Source organism: Anas acuta, chromosome 1 (assembly GCF_963932015.1).
Source record: "Anas acuta chromosome 1, bAnaAcu1.1, whole genome shotgun sequence".
In the NCBI taxonomy this organism is placed as follows: Eukaryota; Metazoa; Chordata; class Aves; order Anseriformes; family Anatidae; genus Anas; species Anas acuta.
In genome coordinates, this window is record NC_088979.1 from 2359472 (window position 1) to 2383418 (window position 23947).

Below are 23947 nucleotides of genomic sequence, written 5' to 3' on the forward strand. Positions count from 1 at the left end.
TGGAGACTGCTTCTCCCAGAGGGGCAACAAACTTCTCTCGTGCTCTAGAGCCTGCTGGCCTCCATGCATGCACACACCCTGTCTCTCTTCTTTCCTCTCTTTAGGATTTCTGAGAGTGTAATTCGCAGCATCTGAGTGCAATTCAACTGCTGTCCTTGTTCAGCGGAGGAAAAAAGCGAGGAACAGAGGCCATATGGCTCATATAAATTGTCTCAAAACACCAGTGCAGGGAAATGTCCTTGCATTTTAAGTAGCGAGGGAAAATTGGAAAGCATCCTGGCATCAGTACCTAGATGAAGTGTGGCTTTTTGCAGTACAGGAGAGCTACAGGCTCCACACTAGCTGACACCTGGTGCTCCTCCAAAAACAATGTCTCTTTGGTATCATCCTTTCCCCCTCCTCCCCCCCATGTGCTTTAATTCATCACTAGAAATGCTCTTCTGCCTAATTCCTTCTACCATCTATTACCTAAATGTCACCAGTCATCCCCACTTTTCACTGTGCTAAATGTCTTTTCCCATCAGGGTGCTAACTAAAAGCCCCTTCTTCTAGCAGGCATTTAATCAATTAGTTTCTTTTCAGGGGCTCTTCTGAAGTTAACTATTCAGCCTCCGGGTCTGTTTCTGTCCATCTGGAGTCCTATCAGGAGAGCACGAGGATTTTGGCAGCAGTGTGCTGGGCACTGAGGGCACCAGACTTCACTTGACGTCTATCAGTTTAAAAGGGTCTTGTCCTGATGGGAGCAAGAATTATCTGACACCCAGGTCTGAATCATGAGACGGGGGCTCTGCAACTCGTTCGTGTTAATAAGTTAAGCACATCAGATGGTTTTATAAACAGGCGTCTGGTGTCTTTGGTCTTGGTTTATTCTTCTTTCATCGATCTAGCTGTGTTCTGTCTTCTCAATGCCAATGGATTTGTCTTCTCTTTCTGATGGTTAGTGTTCCGCCCGTGCTGAGGATGAGCTGAAACAAGGGTGAGAGGTAGAAACTGGGACCAACTCTAATATGAAATGAGGAACTTCATCCAGTAGGTCACCAGCTTCTACTGCTGTTTGTGCCTTTGAAGTATTCTCCCAGATGGTTCTCCTCGCAAGGTGCTGGGATTTGAAGCAATTTGTCTTTGGGTTTGGGATCCGAAGAAGGTGCTCTTCATGGTGTTGAATGATATTTGATTTTAGGCATAGTCCTTAATTCCTAATCCTAATTTTAGTCCTTAATTCCTGGTCTCCTAATTCCTTAGGTGAAAAGTTAGGCTCATCACAATGATCTTTGATCTCAAATTGTAGCTAAATCACCCAAAAGATTAATAACATTAACAACTTATTTCAGCTCCACCTCCTATTACTGTGGCCAAAAAGGTTCTTTTTGAAGAAAAAAAAAAAAAGAAAGAAAACAAATCAGGGCTAAACCTGTGGAAATTGTCCAAGCATGTCGGAGGCAAGAACGGCTCCCGATTTCAGAGCTGGAGGCTACAAATAGCATGAAAATAAATGCTTTTGGCAAGCCACCCAGACAGCTGGTTTTCGGCATGTCTCGACAGCGCTGTCTCAACATCTGTCTGCGTGCTGCGAAGCACGTGGGGCTTGCATGCCGTCGACCTCCTTCCTTCTTGGCAGGCAGCAGCTGTCTCGGCGCCGCACACAGGCACGGTGCAGGGAAGAGCATTTTTGGGCAGCGCTGACTCATGGGCTTTGCACAAGTTCAGAATGGAAAAATACCCATTGTTGGGACATAGTGCTTTGGGGAGCCAGTGTTTAATTGTGCTTAGGATTTGCCTTTTGGGGTGTTGCAGGGGAATATTTTGCCTTGGCAGGGAGGACACCATAAAATTCTAGCAAATGCATCCTTGCACATGTGGGGTGTTGTTTTTTTTTATCACCCCTGAAGGTGAAGCCTCCAACATACTGGCATTTCTGGGGTGCTGCTTTTGTCATCTTGTAATATCAGCTATTGATGAAACCAGTGGTGAAGATTTGCCCCATCACTGGAGGTGTTCAAGGCCAGGTTGGATGGTGCCTTGGCCAACCTGATCTAGTGGGTGGCATCCTTGCCCATGGCAGGGGTTTGGAGTTGGGTGATCTTTAAGGTTCCTTCCAACCCGAGCCATTCTATGACCTCTGGTTGGAACTGTGGCTTATTGAGAGCCTTGTTGAGCTAATGAAGATCTGGTGATTTTTTTTTATTGCTTTGTTCTTTTTTTTTTTTTTTTTTTTTTTTTTTTTTTTTAGGTGTATTGGAGGGCCTTTATTTTATTTTAAACTTGGATACCAAAACTTTGCAGCCACCTAATGGGGATGGCTTTGGTTTTTAAGGGCTCAGACTGAAATGGTTCAGTTTGTACTGCTTGTGCTGCTGAAATCAGTACATCTTTGCTGTACGCTTTATGCACCCCCCACCTATGAGATATGGCCAGGTAACCTGTCCACTGCTCCAACTAATAGCAACAATCACAATTTGTGTCTTCTGTCAGGCCTGGAGAAAGGCTTGAGTTCATTGAAACCATTCTATATATGATTAGGCAGTCTTTCATTAAATCAAGCTTCAGCGCTAGCATGTGATGCAAGATTAGACCTCATGATTGCTGTATGCCTAGTAATTAAATCTCTAATGGCTTTTTGCTTAAAATCCTATCCTGTTGTCCAAGGCAATATTATTTTTTTTCTTTTTTTTTACTCCTTCACTACTTTTCAGTCTAGCTGAGATGTTTCCAGAAATGCTGCATGTGGATGTTCTCTAAAATACCTTGAATTCCTGGGGATTAAAGATGCATATTTTTAAAACCGTATTGTTACTGCTTCCTAGTGAGCTGGCATAGTGGGGCCTAATCCTGAAAGCCAAAGTACTGACAGATCCCAGGCTTAGCCCCACAAAGGGAACTTCCAAAGAGCATCTTTTTTATGGCAAGAAAAACTCCAATTCTCAGCTATTGTTGTAATCATGCCTTACTTTTTAGTCCAGTTATTGGCTTATGAGGAGATGAAAGGGAAAGGAGAATTCAAAATTAATTTTAAAATGGTGGAAATGGATGAAAAATATCCTTAAAGCTTGCTGTCGCTGCAGGTGCGGTTTGGAACAAATTTAGTTCTTGGGTGCAAGCTTCTTTGTTAGCCTCTCTAACATGCAAATGATACGGTGATTTATTTACTTATGTTTTAAGTCCTGGCAAGCTGGCTGTTAGAGGGAAAATGGAGTGTAGTGATGTCCAACTGGCCATGCTGTTAACTAGCATACTTTCCCAATATTTGTTAAGGAAGGTCCAAAACTCCTGACTTCAGAGCTCCATTTGAAAGCACTTGCAATTGACTCCTGAGCACAAAAATAGTCAAAAATAAGTTCATTCATGGGCAATTTTCTAGAAATTACCTCCTGCGTCTCGTAGCAGGAAAATATGAATAGCAGGATGATTTTTTTTTTATTTTTATTTTTTTATTTTTTTTTTAAGAGATGAGCCCATCAAACCAATTTCAAAGAACAGAAACTTAGAAACTTTGCACAGGGGCTGTCTGTGGCTTTCAGGGGATGTTGGCATGGTTTGTAGGATGGATTTTGGGGTGAAATCATTGCCTCGTGCCCCAGGGCTTCCTTCACTTCAATGCTGGCTTCTTAAGAAATGGGTTGTGTCCAGTTGCTGTGGGTCTCTGCAAACGTGGATTTGGGTTTTAGATGTGATTTACTTGACTGTGTTGTACAAGGAGGAGAGCCAAAAAACAAACTGGAGGGAGAGAGGGTAATGCAAGCAGAAAGATTATGTATTTATTTATTGCAGTTTTGCAGTAAAACACTAAATCAGCACTCAGCAAAAAACATCTTGCGCCAGCAATTGTCCCATTTAGACATCTCTGTACTAAACAGTCTGACTTATTTATATATATTTTTTTTAATCTCCATCTTACTTGGAAAAAGACAGATGCAGGCAGGGGTGATGGAAATATCTGTTACCGATTCTCCCTGTTCACAACAAGCTCACGCTGCAGGGAGTGTGAACTTGATGAAGAGCACTGTGGTGTGACAGAGGCTATCTGTAACACCTGCTATCATGGGGCACGGCATTGAGGAGGGCACTTCTGCTGCCATCCGTGCTGCTTGCTGATTCAGAGCAGCCGGGGATGTTCACCCATCTGTGACGCTCTTCAGGATGACGCTCTTCACGTCTAGTGGTGTCGTGATGAAGGTGACGTTGCAGCTCCAAAGCGTGCGTTTTGATGGCCAGATCTGAAGTGCCAGCCTGTTTGTGGAATCATTTCGAGCACTGCTTCCTCTGCACAGCTGCAAAACTCAACGTGAATCAGCATGAAGTTTAGTGAGTTCATCTAACTTGCCTTTGGGGGTCAAGTTCCTGGGAAAGGAATGGATGAGCCTCATATCTGACCAGCTGCATGCAGCCCTGATAGGGTTCAGCTAAGTTTTGTCCCTCTTAACATGCAAAGTTTGATCTGCAAGCTCTGTAGGGGCAAGAGTGGAATATTCCACTCCAGGGGCTGGGATCTTCTCTCCGTGGGGTCAGGCCTTGTGGCATCTTTTTAAGCGCTGAGAATGGGACAGCCATGGTGCACCAAATCTTGAAACTCAGTCTCAGTTTTTAGCTCACTGCAATCTGTTTTATAGCACTGCCTTTAAGATGCATGAATGTCACTGCTGTCTTTATGTGGCCAAAATTATCCAGGCTGACAAACCGAAATCCTATCCCCAAGATACTGCTTTTTTTTTTTTTCTTTCTCTCTTTTTTTTTCTTTCTCTTTTTTTTTTCTTTTCTTTTTTTCTATGTATCTTTCATCTATCTCGTCTATTGCTTCTGTATGCAGTCTTGGCTCTGCTCTAACTAACGTTTCCCCAATCTGATGAGGAGGGTGATGAAGGCTTGTGTGTACTGACTTGCTTCCTCAGATCTGTTTTGCTCGGTTTCCTTCCAATAATGCCTCCAGCAGTGCAGGCTGTGACTTCCCCACCATTCAGGTTAAAGCTTCCTCTGCGTCTCCAGCCAGCTGCAACCTAGGAGGGCTGGTGCCCAACTGATCCTGGCCCTAAAAAAAAAGACAAAATACACTTCAGAGGCAACAACAGCCAGTGTCCTTTCTGCATGAGGACTGCTGTGCCAGAATTTGATGCCTGGCTAAGACATAAGACCTTGGCCAGGTCTTATTAGAGGGAGAATATGTTCTGGCCAGGCTTGCTTGCCCTCTTTAGCCCTGCTTTGTGCAACGTGAGCTCTTAATTGCATAGGGGGGTGACAGCAGTGTCATTCCTCTTTGTCCTACCCTTGTTGATGGCTTTAACATCGATTGCTTAGTGGAGGGAGTTCAACCTGTCCTCTCCAGTCTCCCTTAGTCCAAGAGATGATTTATAACTCAGTACACTTTGCTTTTCTGTTCCTGGTACATTCACATCCATGATGAGGATGCTCAGAAGGGCATGGGCTTGGTGGCTGCTTGATGTGGTGTCACCTCCTGAGCTGGGACTTGGGTTGCATCCACTCATCAACCCTTCCTGACTTGGGCTGGTGGTCTCCCATCACCCTTCAGCTTCTCATCCTCATCTGCCTCTGGTTTGAGCGCTGCCTGCTTTGTTTCCTTGTGGCTGCTGCAGTCTGAGAGCAAACATCGAGCATTGCTCTGCGCCCAGCGGATCACCTTGCAGTGCTCACCCTGAGGAAACCCGAGCTACTTCGGGACGAAACCCGAGATGCTCAAAGCAACCCAAGGAGATGGAGCAGGTTTTCCATGGCTGGGATCTTTGTGGGGCTGCTGCTCCCTGCTGACAGCTCTGGGCATCGTGCAAAAATGCTGAGAAAAGCTCTCCTAGCCTGACCTGGTGTGACCCAGCACTGGGCTGTGCGAGGGGGTGTGATGGGGGTGATGCCTCTCGCCTTCTCCTAGACAACTCAGGCATTGATCAGGAGCCTTTTCGGGGAAGATAACACACCTCCGTGTTGCTTTTTGTTGAACAAACAGAAAAATGAACTGGTATCGATGTGCGGTTTGAGCCAGGGGAATTCAGCAGAGAGATGCTGTATCTATATAAAGGTTGTGTTGCTCCTGTTTCAGAACAGAGTGTGTGGTTGGGTTATTTTACCCCAAAGCTTTGCTGACCTGGGTGTTTAAGTTGCTCAGTTCACAAGAAAACGAATGCTTCCCTATATATGTTTATATATGTTATATATAAGTTTAAATAGAAGTTTATTGTGCAATTTACTTGCATGGTGCATTTAGGTCTTTATTTATAAAATGATTCATCTTTCCCAAACCCTCAGGAACTGCTGAAAAACACGGATTGTGAATGCTCATTGTCTCTTGGTGGAAATTTACTGATCCTGATGGTGGCAGGGATGGGTGGGGAAAAATAGGATGTTAGAGGTGCTCTAAACCTGAAAGCAAAATTGGAAAATAAGAAAATGATTTTTCAAAATAGAGCTATTTTGATGTGCGTGATGTGCACATTTCAGTGCAGCCTGTCAGGTTTTTCTTTGTAGTTGTCTGTGTTTTTTTTTCTGGTCTGCCTCTTGTTGGTTTATGGACATTTTTTGGGCTAGCTATGCTGTACTGGTTTTGTAGAAAAACACAGTATGAAGATAAATACTTTATTGTTTTTAACAGACCCTAATTCTGCTGTCATTTGTTTCATTCAAAACAATGGAATTTGAACTAAAATTTGTGTCCTTATCTGTGATAGCTATAAAGGACTCATTTTGTAGGTTTAATATTTTTTTTTTTAGTATTATTGTTGATAAGAACTTACTGGAAAATTTCTTATTAAGAGAAATCAACTGATTTTTAGTTTTAGCAATAGATTACTTTATTGACTGGGTATATGTGAAAATAAAATGTGTGGTACAGAACCTGTGGTCTGGTTGTTCTCCATGGTATGGATGATACATTGGTTTATGGACTTATTTATTTCTATGAGGGCATTGTGATCACTGTTTGCATAGAAAAATAGGAGAATAAAACTATTAAGGTGTTTTTGGTAGCTCTATCTGTGGATAGAGAATTAGCATCAGATTAACAATCACTTTGTGGGCCCTCAACAAGCCAGTCTGGGGACCACACTGGTGAGCAAATGTCTCATACGCTAATTTTGTGACAGACCTTGGGCTCACTGGGTTTCTGGCGTTGTAGGCAATGATAACTGCACTGACCTCCATCCTGTGTGTGAAAGACCATCAGTGGGATCATCCTCAGGCTTCAGTTCTGTGTGGGGGATGCTGGTACTCCAGCATAACTGTCCAGCATGTAGTCTGTGAAACAAACTTGTTTTGGCTCCCTAATTTTTCTATGCCTTCTTCACAGCACCCTTACTGATGCTGCTTTGTAGACATGCCTACCTTCTGCTAATCTTTCATTGCTCTTTCTGTCCCAGTTGGCACCAGAAAACACCCTGATGTCCTTCCAGAAGGCAGTGGAGCAGAAGACCTATGGAGTCCAAGCTGATGTTGTACTGAGGTAAGCCCCAGTGTCGCTTGTCTGAGCATGGATGCTTTGTGGACAGCCCAAACTCTGCTTTTGGGTCTCTTCTATCTGCTGTCTGGATGTTACTGCTCTCTCCCATTGAATGGTGAATGTATCAGGTAACTCCCAGCTGTCTCCACTTACACTGCATGGACACCACAAATTGTTCCACTTAAACGTGACTTCTCCTGGGAGAAGCAAAGACCCAAATTGCCTTCCTCATGCTGCAGGTCTTTAGGAGGGTTTTACCAGCCTTAAAAACTGTCAGAATTTAGCAGCCCAGGAGTAAAATCCTTCTCCTCCTGCCTTCCTTCACATAACAACAGTGCTGGGAGAAGGAGGAACCTGGCCATACTGCGCCTGTCAAAGTCTTTCCTTGCAGGCAGATGTTGAGCAGAATTGACAAGGCCAATTTAGACATCATTTAAAGAGGATTATTTCAAGAACTGTGCTTCGTGCCAGGAGTGTGATCCTTGTGTAGTATTATTACTCCTTTTCCTCGTATATTTTACATAAATGTGCAAGAAGGTAGAAGCGGCATGAAGGGAACTATGGTGCTTTATCTTGGTGATCCCTCAGTTTGTCTTAGTTCCAGTTGTAAACACAACAAAAACACTGAGCTGATTTTTTTTTTCATGACCCGTTTGAAGGTTGATGTTGATGGAAAGATCTTTTTGTCTGGTGGAAGATGGGCTTCTGGAGCTTAATCGTCATGGTGCTTTCTTACTTTCCATCATCGTTTGAGAGCAAATGATGTGAAAACTAAAGGAATTTCTTCCCCTTGGGGAGTGGAATGTCATTGTGGACAGATGAATGATAAACTGGGATGTATACAATAAAGCTGTTCCTTCAAAAATTCCTTTGTTAACAGTTGTGAAGGAAGAACAGCTTGGCTATCCAGAATCAGAGATGAGCACTTATTTCATCTGGTGGACAAATGGGTTGCTTCCCTTAGTCCTGGCCAAGGAGAAGGTTGGACTCTGGGAGGAGGAGATCTTGAAAAGCTCCAAGAGCTTCCCACGTTGCCACCCATCAGACATCCCAGAGGAGCATCCCAAGTGTCCCACAGCTTAAATGATGCCCTTAATGGCTCAATTATGTGAGGCCCATTAGGTGACCCAAGCTGCTTTATAAAAAGAGGACCTCAGTGACCTTCAGACCAAAAGCAGAGCTGTCAATACAGCTGGCAGAAATTTTGGGAAGGGTTTGCAGCACACTGCTGTCCTTATCACTTTGAAAGATGCTTCTTGTGCCTGTGGCTTGATGGGCCTCCCATCTCCCACCTCCTCCTCTCTCTTGTACAAAGCTCTGGTTTCTCTCCATTATTTTTTGCAAACCAGTGCCTCACTTCATGGTGAGCCCTGCATGGCACTGAATAATTCCATAAGTGGAAGGATTGGAGACAGGAGGGAGTGAATGTTAAGCACCCCATCAGATTTCCACGCTGTGGTTAAGGCTTAGCCCTATCTGATGATGTTCTGCTGCAAGACGTTGAGACTTGAGCTCCTGTCTCCCTTAAATGCTCCATGCTCTTAATTCTGCAGTTGCTTAGCATCTTTTTTTTTTTTAGCTGTAAATACCAAAAACCCTTCTGATTGCAGCAGCGTGGTGGTGCTGTGTCAGCACGTTGCTTTGGGTGGAGAGGGGGAGGGAAGCAGTTGGCATAATGCACACTAGAAATAGCAAATGAGATGCGAGTGACCTTTGTGACAAGGGACTTCTGCAGGCAATGGGAAAGCTGAGGCAGCATTTGCTCCATCATCCAAAATCTTTTTTTGTTCTCCTTATAGCTCTGGGGGAGTGCTTGTCCCTTAGTTCATATGGGTTTCGTTTAACTCCATCTCCTTTCCAGACCTTATTTTCCGAATATGAAGATGGGAATCTTGCTTTGGAAAATGTTGTAGAAGCCTGCATGGCCAGTCAGATATCTTGATATCTGAGTGCAGACAGCTGTCCCCCAAACCTTTATTGCTCTGGGTGGTGTCACCACTGATTCAGCCACAGAAAACTGGGCTGAAAAATAGATTGAAGAGCATTTTAGGTTTCCCAGAGCAGCTCTTCTGTAATATCTAGGTGGCTTAAAATAGCATTTGGCTGGTTAGATTCTTCCAAGAGGTGGACTTTCTTCAAGATGCTTGAACTTACCTACTCACACAAGCCTGGCTGTTTCCTGAAACCTATTTTAAAATGGAAAAAGGTTATTTCAGAGCAATTTTGGTAGCTTGGGGCCTTTGAATCATGCTGAAAGCCCATGAACATTAAGTTCCTATGTAGTCTGAGAGCCTTACTCATCATCTACTATTAACAATTTGAGAATAGCTTGTGCATGTGTGGATGTGTCTGTGGATACAGGGTATGGGAAACCTCTGACAGCTTTGGAGCTACAGAATTTGCAGGCATTTTTGGTTGATGTGAACATTCAGGGTGTCTCCTTTTGGCCAAGCTACATGAGTCTGGCACTCTAGATGTTTTTGAGTCAGAGACTCAAAATTTTGGGCTGGATGGGGTTATGCCAGCAATTGAATTAATGCAAACATCTAGCAGATATCTAACTGTTTTTCCCCTCTGGTTGCAGCTCTTGAGGGGGCTGAGGATGTGTTAAGCTGGTTAAGGTCTTCACAACGACTTTGATGTGGTCCTCAAAGCTGTAGGAGAAGCTGGAGTGTGGGGATGGGCATTTCTCTAGGGTGTTTTAAGGGTTGTTCATCTCCACCTGTAACGAGGCCCTCTGTCTGTCCATACAGCTACGATGGAGTGCCATTTCTGATGCACGACAAGACACTCAGGAGAACAACCAACGTGGAAGAAGTGTTTCCCGAGAGGGCCTACGAGCTCGCCTCCATGTTCAACTGGACTGACCTGGAAAAGCTCAATGCTGGGGAGTGGTTCCTACGGGTGGGTATGGGTCCTGAAGCCATAGCTGTGGGATGAAGCTCATACCTAAACCCACCATGAGGTGAAGAGCAGCTCCTTGATGGAGTGGTCTGAAGTGCAGCTCAGCCAAATCTCCATGAACTATTTAATTCTGTCCTCTATCAAATTAATGCTGCCATTTTCTTTGCTGTTTGGAGCATCTTGGTAGGTAATCTGACCCTATCAAATCCAGGAATCTTTTCACGTGGTGGATTTAAATGTATATATATATTAACAGGCCTCTGTGGTGTTTGTGCAGTTAATTTTAGGATGTTGGTCTGCTTCTTCATAGTGCAAGCCACAGAGCCTGGCATCCCACCCTTTGCATTCATAGCCTTTTTGAGGCTGAGGAGAATTTGCATCATCTTTCTGTGCCTCTTCCACCACTTGGAAGGAGGGAACCTAATGCCTGGTTGATACCACACAGAGCGTAAAGATCTCTGATCTGATTATAAGGAAAATAGAAGAGAGCATGCTATACCATTCCTTTTTCCTTCATTTGATTTTGGAGACAGTTGTTCTTGGGGGGAAAAAAACAAAACAAAGCACGTTCAGCTTTCAAAGTCTCAAAGAAGAAACTGCTGTGGGATGGGCTGATCCACCTTTTGGTGTGCAGCCAGCTTGCAGGTGGGATTTCTTTCTCTAGCCTGCAGCTGTAACCTTCTTGGATTAACTGTGGTCTGGAAGGAGGGCTGCAGCACTCTGGCATGCTTCTGCAAGCTCAGACAAGGCTTTCTGCAGTGATGTGAGCTCAGATATTGATATATACGTCAGGAGGATCCATCTTCTCCAACATCCCATAGCTCCTCTCTGATCTTCTTAGTTATTTTAAAAAAAAAGGTGCTTCTTTTTATTTTTGGATTCTTTGGTGAACACACAGTGTGGGAAAGTACATTTTCAGCTTACTCCTTGCCCTAAAACTCTACTCTTCTCCTGGAAAAGTAGGGTGAGGAAAAATAGGGTGACTTACCCATGGGTGGGGAAACTGAGGCACAGAGAAATGCTCAAGCAGGATGGGCATTGAGTGTAGCTAACAGCATCCCCTGCTGTGGCCACAGTGGGATGGAGAAGGAGCTTCTCCTGGAGATGGAGAGTCCGTGCTTCATGGTGGTAACGCTGGGATGTGCTTTGCTTTCAGAATGACCCTTTCTGGACGGCTGGGTCTCTCTCGAGGTCTGACTACTTGGAAGCTGCCAACCAGTCGGTCTGCAAGCTGGCAGATATGCTGGAGGTGATCAAGGATAACACCTCGCTCATCCTGAACTTTCGGGACCTGCCCCCGGCCCATCCCTACTACAGCACTTACATCAACATCACCCTGAAAACCATCCTGGCGTCAGGAATTCGGCAACAGGCTGTGAGTACTGTGGGGTTGGTGATGGTTCCAAAATTGTTCTCGTTATGGGTTCCCTTGAGTGCCTCATTTGATCCATTTGGACACTTGGTTTGTAATACTATTTGGTGCCAGGAAATCATATTGGAGAAGATATTATCTCCAGGCCAGTGGTCCCAGAGATGGTGGTAAGCATGGACCTTCGAAAGCCTGGTACCTGCTGATGCAGCAAAATGCCCTGGTAGCAAGGAGACTTAAAAATCTTGGGCTGTACTACTGGTAGGATAGCTGGGAGAAGGAGAGATGTGATTATTCCCATTACTCGGAAATCATATGTCCATTGTGGGGCTTCCACAAGGCAGATATTGATATACTGGGGTCAGTCCTGCAGAGGCCACCAGACTGGTCAGGATGCTGGATGTTTGTGTAGGGGCTGAGTGAACTGGATCTCTTCATCCTGGGAGAAAAAAAAAGGTTTTGGGAAGACCTACTAGCAGCTCTCCAGAACCATCAAGAAAGTTGCTGAAAAGTTGGCCCAAACTTCTCCCTGAGCTCCATGTCTGGAGAATGGGAGGTAAGGGTCATAAATTAAACCAGGGGAAGTTTCTGCTGGATGTAAATAAACTAGTTTTCCCTGCAGTGGCAGGAAAGTGTTGAAACAGGGACCCAGAGAGATTGAGGAGCCCCCCAGGCAGACGTGGACTGCTTCAGAGCTGTGTCCTGAGGCTGGTGAGGGAGGTAGCTTGAGTATTTCCTCTGTGCCAGTTAGGTGTACCCACGTGTACAGACAAGTGCAGCACTGACTTGTGCAATGACGGGTCCAGCAGGAAAAGTAGCAAACCGAATTCTCATGCTGGTCTGATGCTTTAGTAAACGAGTGCTGGTGAGTTATTAAGCATGGGTTAAAGCAAAGCAATGCCCAGTGATGCTCCTGAGATCATCTGGTAGGGCACAGCACGAGCCATAAAACTGCCCTTCTTGGCTCCAGCATCCCCTTTACATCGTGCCCTGGGATGGGTGTTGGAATAGATGTAGCCCTGATAAACGAGGGTGAATGAAACTGGTCTCAACTAATGGGACCATGGAAGGTTTCTCCTGTGTGTCCTGTCTTGTGCTGTCAGTTTTAGCCTCTGTGCTAAAAAGGGGAGGCAGGTTTTTAGGGGTACACCACACTCATGAGCACTTGGCTTGATCTCTTTGTACTTCTACCCTTTTCACCTCCAAAGCTGTATGTTCCAGTCCTCTGGGCTTGCCAGCTGTCCTGAAATACATTTATACAGAGATGTGGGAGGCTGCATGCATCTTCTAGACAATTTATATGACAAATAAAGCAAAGTCTCTTGTGGTTTTGCTTCTGACTCAGTGTAAACTGGCTGTCAGCAGCCCTGCCTGGTGTTCCTCTCCTCTTTGCCATAGCCACCCTCTGTCTGTCTGCCTCTGCAGGTGATGTGGCTGCCGGACGCGGAGCGGCAGCTGGTCAGGCAGATTGCTCCGGGATTCCAGCAGACTTCTGGCCTCAAGCTGGATGCAGAACGCATGAGAGAGAAAGGCATCGTGAGGCTCAACCTGCGCTACACCAAGGTCACGAACGAGGATGTCAGGTACGGTCCTCCATTTAGATGCTCAGGTGCATCTGAAATGATACAGGTATCGTTTCAGATGGACTTGCTGTTCAAAACTTGAGCTGTGCAAGCTTGTCCCTACCCATTAACCACAAACCAGTCCGTTCCCAGGATCGCACAGCTGACTCATGATGATCAAGTGCACAATGATCCTTTCTGAAACACAAATACACGAACAGTCTGATTCTTATTCCACTGTCATCCTTGGGGAAAAGTGAAGGTGTTCACTTCATTTTCATCCTCATTAGTGGCTGCCCTTTGCTTCTGTGAATCTGCTCCAGAGCTGCTATGACAGAATTTTTGATTAGTCCACTGTCTAAACTTGCTTTTAGAAATTTATTTCTTACAGAGAATTCACCTGATTTGTTATTTTTTGTCACCTATTTAGACTGGTCAGTTCTCTTATTTAATTAGAGTGGTACACCATGTGCAGCCTTCTTCCTAAGTACATATTTGAGACATGTAATTTTATCTTGTGGCTTGGCCCTTTTCTAAGAAAAGGGTAGATTGTAGTAGAGCTTTTTTTCTTATTGTTTCTGAGTTTGAATTTATTTCACAAAGAAATATTTGAAAAAAAAAAAAAAAAAGAAGCATTTTCAGAAGAAATAAGTATTTTTGAAGGAGTTGTCTTATTATATGTTAGGTGCTGGGAGTAGGGAGGAAGAATTGAGCCTGCAGGTCTTTGAGAGTGGTCCTATTTGGTGGTCCTATTTAGTGTAATCTTTCTGTGGCTGCCAGCACTTGGTCTATCTGACCTTAAAATCAAGTCTGTGCTTTACCTCCAGGATAATTCCTGCTTTTTTTCATGGAGAGGACCATGTGCCAACTCTCATCTTCCCCACCTCATAAATCCCAAACTCTCATCAATCCCGCCTCAGCTGTCTCCAAAATCAGACCTGCCCACCTGAGTGTTTCTGGAACCCTAAAAGCTTTGTGGTGCCTGCTTGGAGCAGCTTGATCGTGTGATCTTTGCTTTGTCCACATCCTGTACAGCTGCTTTCCTCCTCAAAGTGCTTTGGTAGTTATTAAATTGCAAAAGTTAATCTCCGTGCTGTCTGTGCCAGGGAGACTAGTGATGTTTCTGCTTTGTGGGTAAGGAAAAACAGCAATTTATGCAAATTGCAGGGGTAGAAGGGGTCCAATATTTGCTCTTGGTTCACTGCTGATGGCTCCTGTACCCCAGCTTGAAGTTTTTAGCCTCTTACACAAAATGACCTCTGGAGACTGGAAGCTGTAACGTCACAACTGTCCCTAAAACAAGGGCATAGGAGCTGTAGGAATTGATGTTGCAAACCCAGTCAGTTTTTAATTAAGTAGATTGCCTTCGAAGCGTGACAGGCATCCGAGCCAGATGTTAATTGTACATCAACATGATGAGGTGGTGGTTAGAGAAACATGGTGCATCCATCTTTCACGAGGATGTGTCTGAAACGGGCTGTGGCCTTGGGCAGATAGTGGCTGTGGCCTTGGGCAGAGGATAAGAAAGCTTTCAAGTTCAAACCACTCGATTGCAATGCCCTTGGGTTGCTTATGAGGCGACTGTGCCCTATTAAAAACCCATTTCATGCACTTCTAACCCAATAAATCTGGATTTCAGCAGAGCAGCTGGTGTGGGAGCTCTCCTCTTTGAGCTGAGGGTCTGATGCTCACAAGACTCACCCCTCGCCCCATCTGTCTCCTGGCAGGGACTACACCACGGCGAACCTGAGTGTGAATCTCTACACTGTGAACGAGCCCTGGCTGTACTCCATCCTCTGGTGCACTGGTGTCCAGTCGGTCACCTCCGACAGCTCCCACATCCTTCGCAAGGTGCCTTTTCCCATCTGGCTGATGGTAAGCACGAAGGCCAGGAAGGTGCTGGGAGCCTCTGGAGGGAGGGGACACCGTGGAGGGGTGGCCATGAAGCACAGCATCCATGCAACTCGGGGGTTTCTCCAAGAAGGTTTGCTTGGGTTCAATGTGCTGTTGAGGTTTTTCACTCTCTGTATGCCTGAACCCTGCAACGGGAAAGGATTAAAGCACCTCTTGCACAAGCCCTTCCTTCAGGTGGCCTCGCTTCTCCCCATGCAGGGTTTGGGGTCCTTGGAGAGCACAACGCACGTGCTGTTTAATCCACTCAACTTTTCCATATTCCTCCAATGGAAAAAAAACACAACACTTTCCAGACCTACTGCTAGATATGCAGGAGAAGCAGCAAACATGGCTTTGTGTTTTAGGCGCGATGTAGAACTAGGTTTTTCACTGCTTTTAATACCAGACGTGGACAGGTTTGCCTCTGGCTATTGCCAGATACCTCTCACGTAGCCAACAAACCCTCTGAAATCTCTGCCAGCACTTTGGGTCTCTGAGCCAAACAGAAATATTTGTGCTGGAGCAGAGGGAAAATATCTACATCAAAACATTCCCAAAGCACGAGCTCAGCTATGGAGGCATACATGCATGCGCTGGGGCTCTTTTTTTGGTAACAGATCCTGATGGGGGTAGGACAGGAGGCAGCTGTTTTGCCCATTCTTCTGGTAGATCTCTTGGGAAAAGGGAGCTAAGATGAGCACAAGAAGAAGTTAACAGGCTTTAGTGAGTTATCCACATCTTTAGTGGGAGGTAGGAGCTTAAGATTATGAACATCTGTGCACAATGTCCTTAGCCTTAGCTTAACCTTCTGCTTGTGTCTGACTACACAAATTCACACTGGTGTGCCCTGGAAAATTGAAAAAGGTCACCAGTCTGAGGCTGTTGGAAGAAGAGATTATCATTGTCTGAACGCTGCTGAGGCAAACATCTGTCCTCTGCTACAGCTGGCAGGAGCTGTGAGCACATCGCTGGCAGCTTTTTGCTGCAAAAGCCTCATTGTCAGAGATGAAATGCAGCTGGTGTAGCTGGAGCCCTCCTCAAAGGGCTCTGCCATCTGCTGGATTTCCAAGTGAGCCCTCTGCTGTGAGCACATACCCCTAAATTCTCTGACATGCTGTAGAGGAGGCGTTTGAAAAGCTCAAGCCTGGGGTTCAGACCCCAGCTTGATATTCTCAAAGTGGGTGCCCAGTAGGGTGGCACTCCCTGCTTTTTGGGGATTCTCCCTCAGATTTGAGCTGCCCTCTGGTTGGTTACGCTGAATTGATGAAGATTTTGAAGGGTTGCAAATGGGAGGGTTTCAGGAATAGGTCTTAAGCTGAGTAAAGGCTATTTTAAAAAAATTAAATATATGGACCCCGAAGGAAGAGCCCTGCCCCAAAACTGGCAACTGTGGGTGACACAGAAAATTCCTGAGTAGATCTTAGTGTGGATGAGGCAGCACAATGAGTTGTCTCTGCATGATAGATAGACATCTATCTATAGATGGCCCATTCTCCCCTGCAAAGAGGTGAGAGCAAGTCTTGAGTGCATGTCTTTAAACAATAAAATTAAGTAAATTAAAAAAAAAAGCCAACAAAACAAAACAAACAAACAAAAAAAACCCACCACTTTTCTCTTTTTGACCACATTGAAATTCCAGTTTCTCTGGAATAAAAAAAAATAAAACCTTGTTTTGGTTCCAAATCCTGCTAGCTGTGAGCCTTCTGCAGGACTTTACAGGTATTGCAGATTTTTATTTTTATTTTACTTTTTAAATCATCAACAGAGGGTCCTAGAGTTTGCCCAGAAAGTCATGTCTACAAATTGCTTGGGATATATCATCCAACCTTTGACCCACAAAATAACCTAATGTTTGTATCTTCAGTCATGGAATGCTGTTGCTTGGATAAATTAAAAATTTAGATGTGTAGGTTTTCTTCTAACCTAGAAGACTCCTGAGTTTTCCTTCAAAACAATTTTAATGGCATTCTTCTGCCAAGAAAACGTGAAATATCAATTTTGCATCTGTTGTTTTAGCAGATGCAGCAAATGTAACATTACAGAGAGATCTTCGTGCAATGTCTACACCCTGCCAAATGTCACCTTTCTGTAATTAAGCTGGGAAACACAAGGATTAAATCTCCATCAGAAGCTTTGGCTAATTAAAGCATTGCCCTACCAGCTCTGCAGTACATTTTCACAGGGTTACTTGAGACGCATAAAGAGGTAGTGACCAGAAATCAAGTTGTTCTCTGCTGGGAGATGGAGGCAGCAGAGCTGATGGCTCCCAACTGGTGTTGCCCATGTCACCCTACTGTTGCATGAGCTCCTCTTTTTGCACTATGTATTTTATTCCTCTAATGAAACATTACTTGTATGCATTAATGATGGTTGTGATGGATCTGTCTGGTAAGAAACCAGCAACCTTTCCTGGCTGGGGTCATGTTGTCAAGGCTTGGACTGGCAAAGCAGAAGTTTGTTGACTGCTGGTGGTGGGAAAAACAGAAAATGGAGCCAGATGTCCCCTGTGCCCTACAGGAAAGAAAATTAGAAATGTATGCTGGTAGTACAGGGACTGTGCTAAACAGCAGACATTAGCACTCAGAAAGGACCCCGAGTCTCATGGGCAATGTGTATATTTTTGTTTTCCCACAAGCTTGGGTTTCCAAAAAGCCTCTTACCTCACCTAGGGGTACAGCTGAGATAGGGAACTCAACTCCAGCCCACAAAGCTCTGAGAACACATCAGCACATGAAAAGAGGCAGAGATTAAAATTGTTCCTTTTTGTGATTCTTCCTGATAACATCACTTAGGGTGATAGGCAAACATTAGAAATGTCATAAACTTTGTGATTTATACGTGACTCCTTCATCTCTGTGCTTTTCTTTCCGTCCTGGTGGTAACTTTAGCAACGTGTGATCTCCATGTGATTGTGCACAACTTTCAGATCTGCTCCTGTTTTTTTTTTGTCTTCCAGCCTCCAGACGAGTACCGCCTAATCTGGATCACTTCTGATCTCATTTCATTTATCATAATTGTAGGAGTTTTTATATTCCAGAAGTAAGTAGCATTGTTATGGCTCAACTCTCGTGTATTTGTGGAGTGTGCTTGCATTGAGAGCGTGGGGTGGAGATGGAAGAGAGGGCTGCAGTGCTCCTCAGGCACTTGGATTGCAAATGCAGGAAAACTGTTTATTGAAACTTCCTACAAAGACTGCAAACAATAAGTCATTCCACTCCTGCGATGACACTGAATTGGGTGAAGTCACTGTTTTTAAGAAGAATGAGACATCTCACAATAGGAGTGACAGACTCCTCGCTCCTCTCATAAATGCGTGTGGTAGAGAAACCGTAAATGTTTTCTGGGGAAATGGATTTAAATGCTTTAAAGAAAAAAGAGAATATTATGAGATTCCACAGTTTTTATAATGTAGGCTTTTTTTTAGATTTTCCTGATTTATTTGGTTTCCACTTGAAGAAATGGAAACGTTTTAAAGCAATGTATTAAGTGATGCAAAGCTGTTATGACTGAACAGGTCAAATCAGTTGCTTAGCCTGATGCTTTGAGAAAATTCTGCCATTTTTCAAACAAAATGGGGAGCCATGAGTGCATGGCAGAAGCCTCTCGTCAGCCCAGGTCACTGAAAACAAAACGTTTTCAGAGCACAGAGCCCAGGAGCAGGGCTAGCTAAGACACTGATAAGTCAGTAGGAGATAAATCAACTTGCTAATGGCAGAGCTGGCCAAACTACCCTCCTCTTGATTATAAGGGAGGAAACCATGGTCTCCTCCCGGTGATGAGCCTTTTCTCCTAGGAGGCATTTTCGCTGTCAGTGATGACAGTGTAATAACCCTCTCTGGGAAAATGCGAGCTCAGGAGGGGAGATGTGCTCCCTCCGGCGAGAACAGCAGCCTTCTCCTGGGAAAATGTGTCATTTTGAAATTGCACCCCTCTCTTCCCTCAGCTTTATAATCTCATCTGCTTTAGCATGCACAAACTACTGTCCTAGAGACATCAAGGGGCTTACGCTTTCCTTCCTTCTCGAGCTCCGAAATGCCTTTGTGTCAGGAGTAGCAATTTCATTTCCTTCAGCCTCATGAGCTGGTGATTTTGCTGTCGCATCGTCCCAGATCATCTGCCTGCAGCAATCCCTTTCCCTCCCCAGGGCAGATAATTACCTGGGTAGTTTTGCCATGCTACAGCAGGCTATTGCTCCTGCCAGCACCTGCTATGGGTTTGACTTCAGGCCATATGTTGGCTCTGGTGATAATTGTCCCTCTAAATTCATGACTTGCACAGTCCCAGACCAGTCACCGATTCCAGCACAGGAAGATAGAATGAGAAACAGATACAAAACCCTCTTCTCAGATTAGATTTACCAACACTTAATGAAACCAATGACCCAAATGAGATTTGCCAATGTGTTTATAATTTTGCTAAGAATGATGGTGATTCAAATTGCGGCCAATTAAACCTTTCCTCCAGAAGGGCAGTGTGGCTGCATTGTCTGGAAGCTTTCTCCACCCCTTCAGATTCATCAGCTGGTTTAATGAGAGATTTCCCTACAAGAGATTTCCCTGCTCTTCAGGCCCTGTATTTCTCTGCCAGTTACAGAAAGGCAGTGAGGAGTCTGGAGGCAGGGACTGACCTCTCTCAATGCTCCTCTCTCAAGAGCAGAATTCAAAGGCCAAGGCAAAAAGACACTTGAAGTCTTTTGCATCATCTCCCAAAGCTGGTTTTAGCAGGCTTTATGAATCAGAAGGCCACGGCTGAAGAAATTAGACTGAGTCATACTGCTGAATGTAAGCCTTAGGTCCCAGAGCAGAATGAACCGATGCATGCTTGGAGAGCAGAAGTCCCAGCTATATGGACACTGCAATATCTGGACTCTTCCTCTCTTCACAAGTTGAATTTCTCCCAGCTTGGAGATGGTTTGAAGGAGTAGGGTGAGAGGAAGGAGGGTAAAGGATGGAAGGATTAATATGGTGAGGGTCAAATGTCTTCTGTTGGATCTCTGCCTTGGGACAACCCAACCCCAAGTTCACAGAATCAGGGAGAAACTCTAGTACCAGAAATTGCATTTTCTACAGCAAGGCTTGCTCTTTTGAGAGCTCCTGCTTTGTGCATCCCAGCTAGGAGACCCCCATCTCCCTGCTGTTCACGGCTTCTCCACCACGCAGACGAATGGGTAGCAGCACGGAGGATAAACCAAAAACTAAGCTGCAGCAGAACTGCCCAGCTACCTGCTGACATGGTTCAGCTCCAAGAAGCAGGGCTCGACGTTTGGCCTCCAATATGTCGTGGTGTGGTTTAGTTTGGTTTTCTGATGTCCTCTTTTTGGGGCAAAACGGAGCCGCTTCCTTCATGCGAGGGACGAGGGGGTGGGTGGGAACAGAGGCACTGCTTCGATGTGCTCGTCGTCTCCTCTCCGCATGGCTTCTCTCTCCTCCGTAGCCACGGGCAGGGGTTGCTCCTGCTCTTCTGCTTCAGCTCTGGTGACCGGATCCTGGCAGCCTCTCCAGAGGGGGAAATACCGAGCGTGATGACTTCTAACCAATCTCTTTTGCCTCTTTGCCTTGTTTATTTTCTTACTGCTCTGACTGTTGTGCATGTTCCTCCTCTTTCTCTCTGCTGCATTCTGGCATCTCACAGCTATCACATGATCAGGTAATTCTGGTGCTTTCTTCCTCTTTCTCTTTTTCATTCAACCTTCCTTTCTCTCTTTCTTTCTCCCTCTCTGCTACGGCTTCACTGCAGAAGGACAGTGCAGGGCGCAACTTTTTCGGGATGCTTTCAAACATCTGGCTTCAGAGCGGGACCAGGAGGGGCTGAACTTTGCATGGTCCATAGCCGTGAGCACCACAGGAGCCTCATGCTGAAGCTGGTGAATGTTTTGAAGGCAATCTGACCTTTTGTTGCGGTGATCCAAGTCACTGCCTTTTAAAACAACCCTGTTTCAGAGCTCCTGCAGTGTGTTGAAATTGGGAAATTCCCAGTGGAGATAATGCTTTCTCCATGGAATTAATCTCGCTGCAAAATATCTCCCTCCTTTCTGCATTTACCAGAGGTTTTTAAGACAAACCTCTTCTAAGTTGGCCAACTCTATAGAGGAAAAAGTAAAACTTATATGAAGTATCACTTCTCCAGCCCTGGAAATGAATGAACAGGGCTAATATCTGACAAGATTTGGCTCAGCAATTGCTGGACTCATTGAGTCTGTTCCCAGTCACACCACTATGAAACTGGAAGAAATACGGTATGAAAATGAAAATAGTGCTGCAGCCAGGAATGGGATGAGCCTGGGATGTTGAAGTGCCATCAGTTGGACACCCAGATTTCTCCTTGCATTGGCTGTTTTCTCCCCAGTAGTTTTTATCCCGCTGGAGGGAAGCGCTGCCACCTTTCTGCAGTAAAGCCTTTACCACGTCCGTCCTCGGACCAAACTCTTCACGCGTTACCTTCTCCATTCCTTCCGCTTTGTGCCATGGGGTTGTATTTCTGAGGGCCGGCTACTCCCTAGGTGTGCTTAGCCCTCCCCTCTTCCCCTGCCCACCCACTGCCTTGGGGTTTGGGGTTGGCCACCTGGAAGCATTGCCTGCTCCTCGAGGTACCTTGGACTCGCGGCGTTGCGTCCTCGCATCACCTCCCTGAGATGGGGCCAGGCTGAGCCCTCCAGCGGTGCAGGGAGGTTGGGTGTTTTCCTCCTGCCACCTCCCCATTGCTTTTTTCACGGGGGTAGGGAGAGGAGAGAGGCATGGAGGAGTGGGGTAGGCTTTAGAGAAGAGCTGTAGCAGGACGGGGATGTGCAGTTGTGGCTGGCTTGGCTCTTTGCTCCCTTCCATCTTATCCCCTTTGGCACTAATCACCTCTGTTTTCCTCCCGGTCTTTCCTTTCCCATCTCCTTCCCCTGCCATTTCTCCTCCACCCCAACGGCCCCGGTGGTGGCCCTAACACTCTGTGTGCTGTCTCTGTGTTGTTGTCCCAGTATTTTTTAGTCTGTTCCCACCCCGTGTCCGTCTGGTCTGCTTTGTTGCCAACCTCCCAGAACAAGACCTCCCTGCAGTCTGGCTGGCACAACGAGCCCCTCTCTGGGCTGCCCTTTTTGCACACTGCTGTCCTAACTGTGGCCGATCACAACAGAGTCCAAGGGGGTAGGAGAGGTGTTATTTTCTATTAAACAAGCTTTCTGGCATCCCAACTCTACTGAGCACAGCAGCAAGTGTTTCATATGGTGTAGTTGGAGTTGCATCACGGTTAAATGCCGATGGCTTCTCTGCTAAGAGGGTGTTTAAAAAATGGGGGTGGCTACTGAAAGCTTGGCTTACTGTTGTAGCTGCCAGCGGTCCCATGCAGAAGCTAAAAGAGTAATTGCATGATCCTCACAAATTTGGGCTGGTTTTGGTGTTGCTCCTTGGGTGGGTCCCATTTGAAAACACATCCCTGCTGTGAGCTGCTCCTCTTACCCAGCACTGAAATTCTCACCTGGATGCCCAAGAAATCCTGGCTGGATCTGCTGTCACCCTCTACTAGCCCAGTAAAAGGCCCTCAGATTTTGGGAGTGAGGACTTGGGATTCCTGGGGTCCCTCTGTTCCGGCTCAGGTTGCAAAGACATTGCCCAGAGAAGTGGTGCAAGAGCTGTTGGAGAGCCTGAGTTGGGATATCCTTGTTGGGGCTAAGAGATGAAAGATTTGTTGACAGAGCCTTGAGGTTATATGGATGGAAAACTCAATCTGAAACCTTCTTAGCTTATTCAAGCAGAGCAGTGCACTCCTGCGAGAGTCACAGGCCCCTTGTGCACATTTATCTGGCCTGGGTCTGACCACAGCCACCACGTGAGATGGGGAGCAGAGGGCAGTATCTTTCCTCTTGTCAAGAGGTTTCAGAAAAGGACCCTGCAGCCCTTTGAGGCTGGGCTGTCCAGGCCCCAAAATGGCCCATGCCCTCCATGGGATGTTTAGGATCTGGGGGCAAGAGATGGTTGTGCCTCTTGGTCATGCAATGCATCAGGATTTTCATCATTAGGCTGTTGTGGGCATGGAGAAGACGTGCAGCGATGTTTTGGTTTGATTGTGGAATGTCTTATCCTGTGAGATCCTGTGCACGTCTTGATTTTAGGATCTGCCTATGTGGGACATTAAGGGCAGAAATGATCGTCTTCTAAGTTAGAGCAGCTCAGCTTAGATGAAAAAGAAAAATGTTTTAATTTTTTTTTAATGCTTTAGTGTCTTCTCCACTGCGTGCTTCTATGTTGCTTCTGTCCATGGGCCCGTGCGTGGTGCAGTGTTGCCATCCCAGCAGCCACCTTCATCTGTACCTCAGTTATAGCTTGACAGTCACCTGCTGAGATTTGGGAAAAAGAGGGAAAACAGAGGGAATGATCACCAGCTAGGTTTGGAAGAGCTGCAGAACCTCATCTGTGGGTGTTGCTTTGTCGGACTCAGATTTGGGGGGTGCTCCTCAGGTTTTCTGCCCCCGGAATGGGGAGGAGGTTATGCATTTAAGAGAAGGCAGCCGTCACCCCAAACCAGAAAAATCACATTCTCCTGAGTGGGTAAGCCACTAGATGGTGCCAGAAGATCAGAAACCCCATAAACCACTGTAAATCTCTGCTCTTTTTCCATCAAATAGCTTTGTTACATCCCTGGTTCTGGAAGGGAGAATGGGAATAACTGAAAGCCTTCCTCTCTGGGCAGGAGATAGGGAGAATTGGTGGGTTTGAGGCCACGAAAGCCCACCAAACCCTGCTTTTCCCCTATTTGCAGTAGCCTGCCTTTCTCTCTTAATGCCAGCAGCTCTGCAGCTGA

The 23947-nt window shown here is 45.6% G+C and overlaps 1 protein-coding gene across 5 annotated transcripts in view; it reads left to right on the forward strand.

The window, feature by feature from the left end:
• GDPD5 (glycerophosphodiester phosphodiesterase domain containing 5) overlaps positions 1-23947 on the forward strand; it is a 156009-nt gene that overhangs the window by 127183 nt on the left and 4879 nt on the right. For 4 of the 5 annotated variants that reach the window (XM_068691458.1, XM_068691536.1, XM_068691624.1 and 1 more), the window contains 7 exons: positions 7356-7438; positions 10189-10339; positions 11496-11714; positions 13134-13291; positions 14998-15145; positions 18120-18202; positions 20795-20809. In XM_068691458.1, coding sequence (XP_068547559.1) covers positions 7356-7438; positions 10189-10339; positions 11496-11714; positions 13134-13291; positions 14998-15145; positions 18120-18202; positions 20795-20809 — 857 coding nt within the window. The remainder of the gene's footprint in view (positions 1-7355; positions 7439-10188; positions 10340-11495; positions 11715-13133; positions 13292-14997; positions 15146-18119; positions 18203-20794; positions 20810-23947) is intronic. The other variant, XM_068691706.1, reaches the window with a different exon arrangement.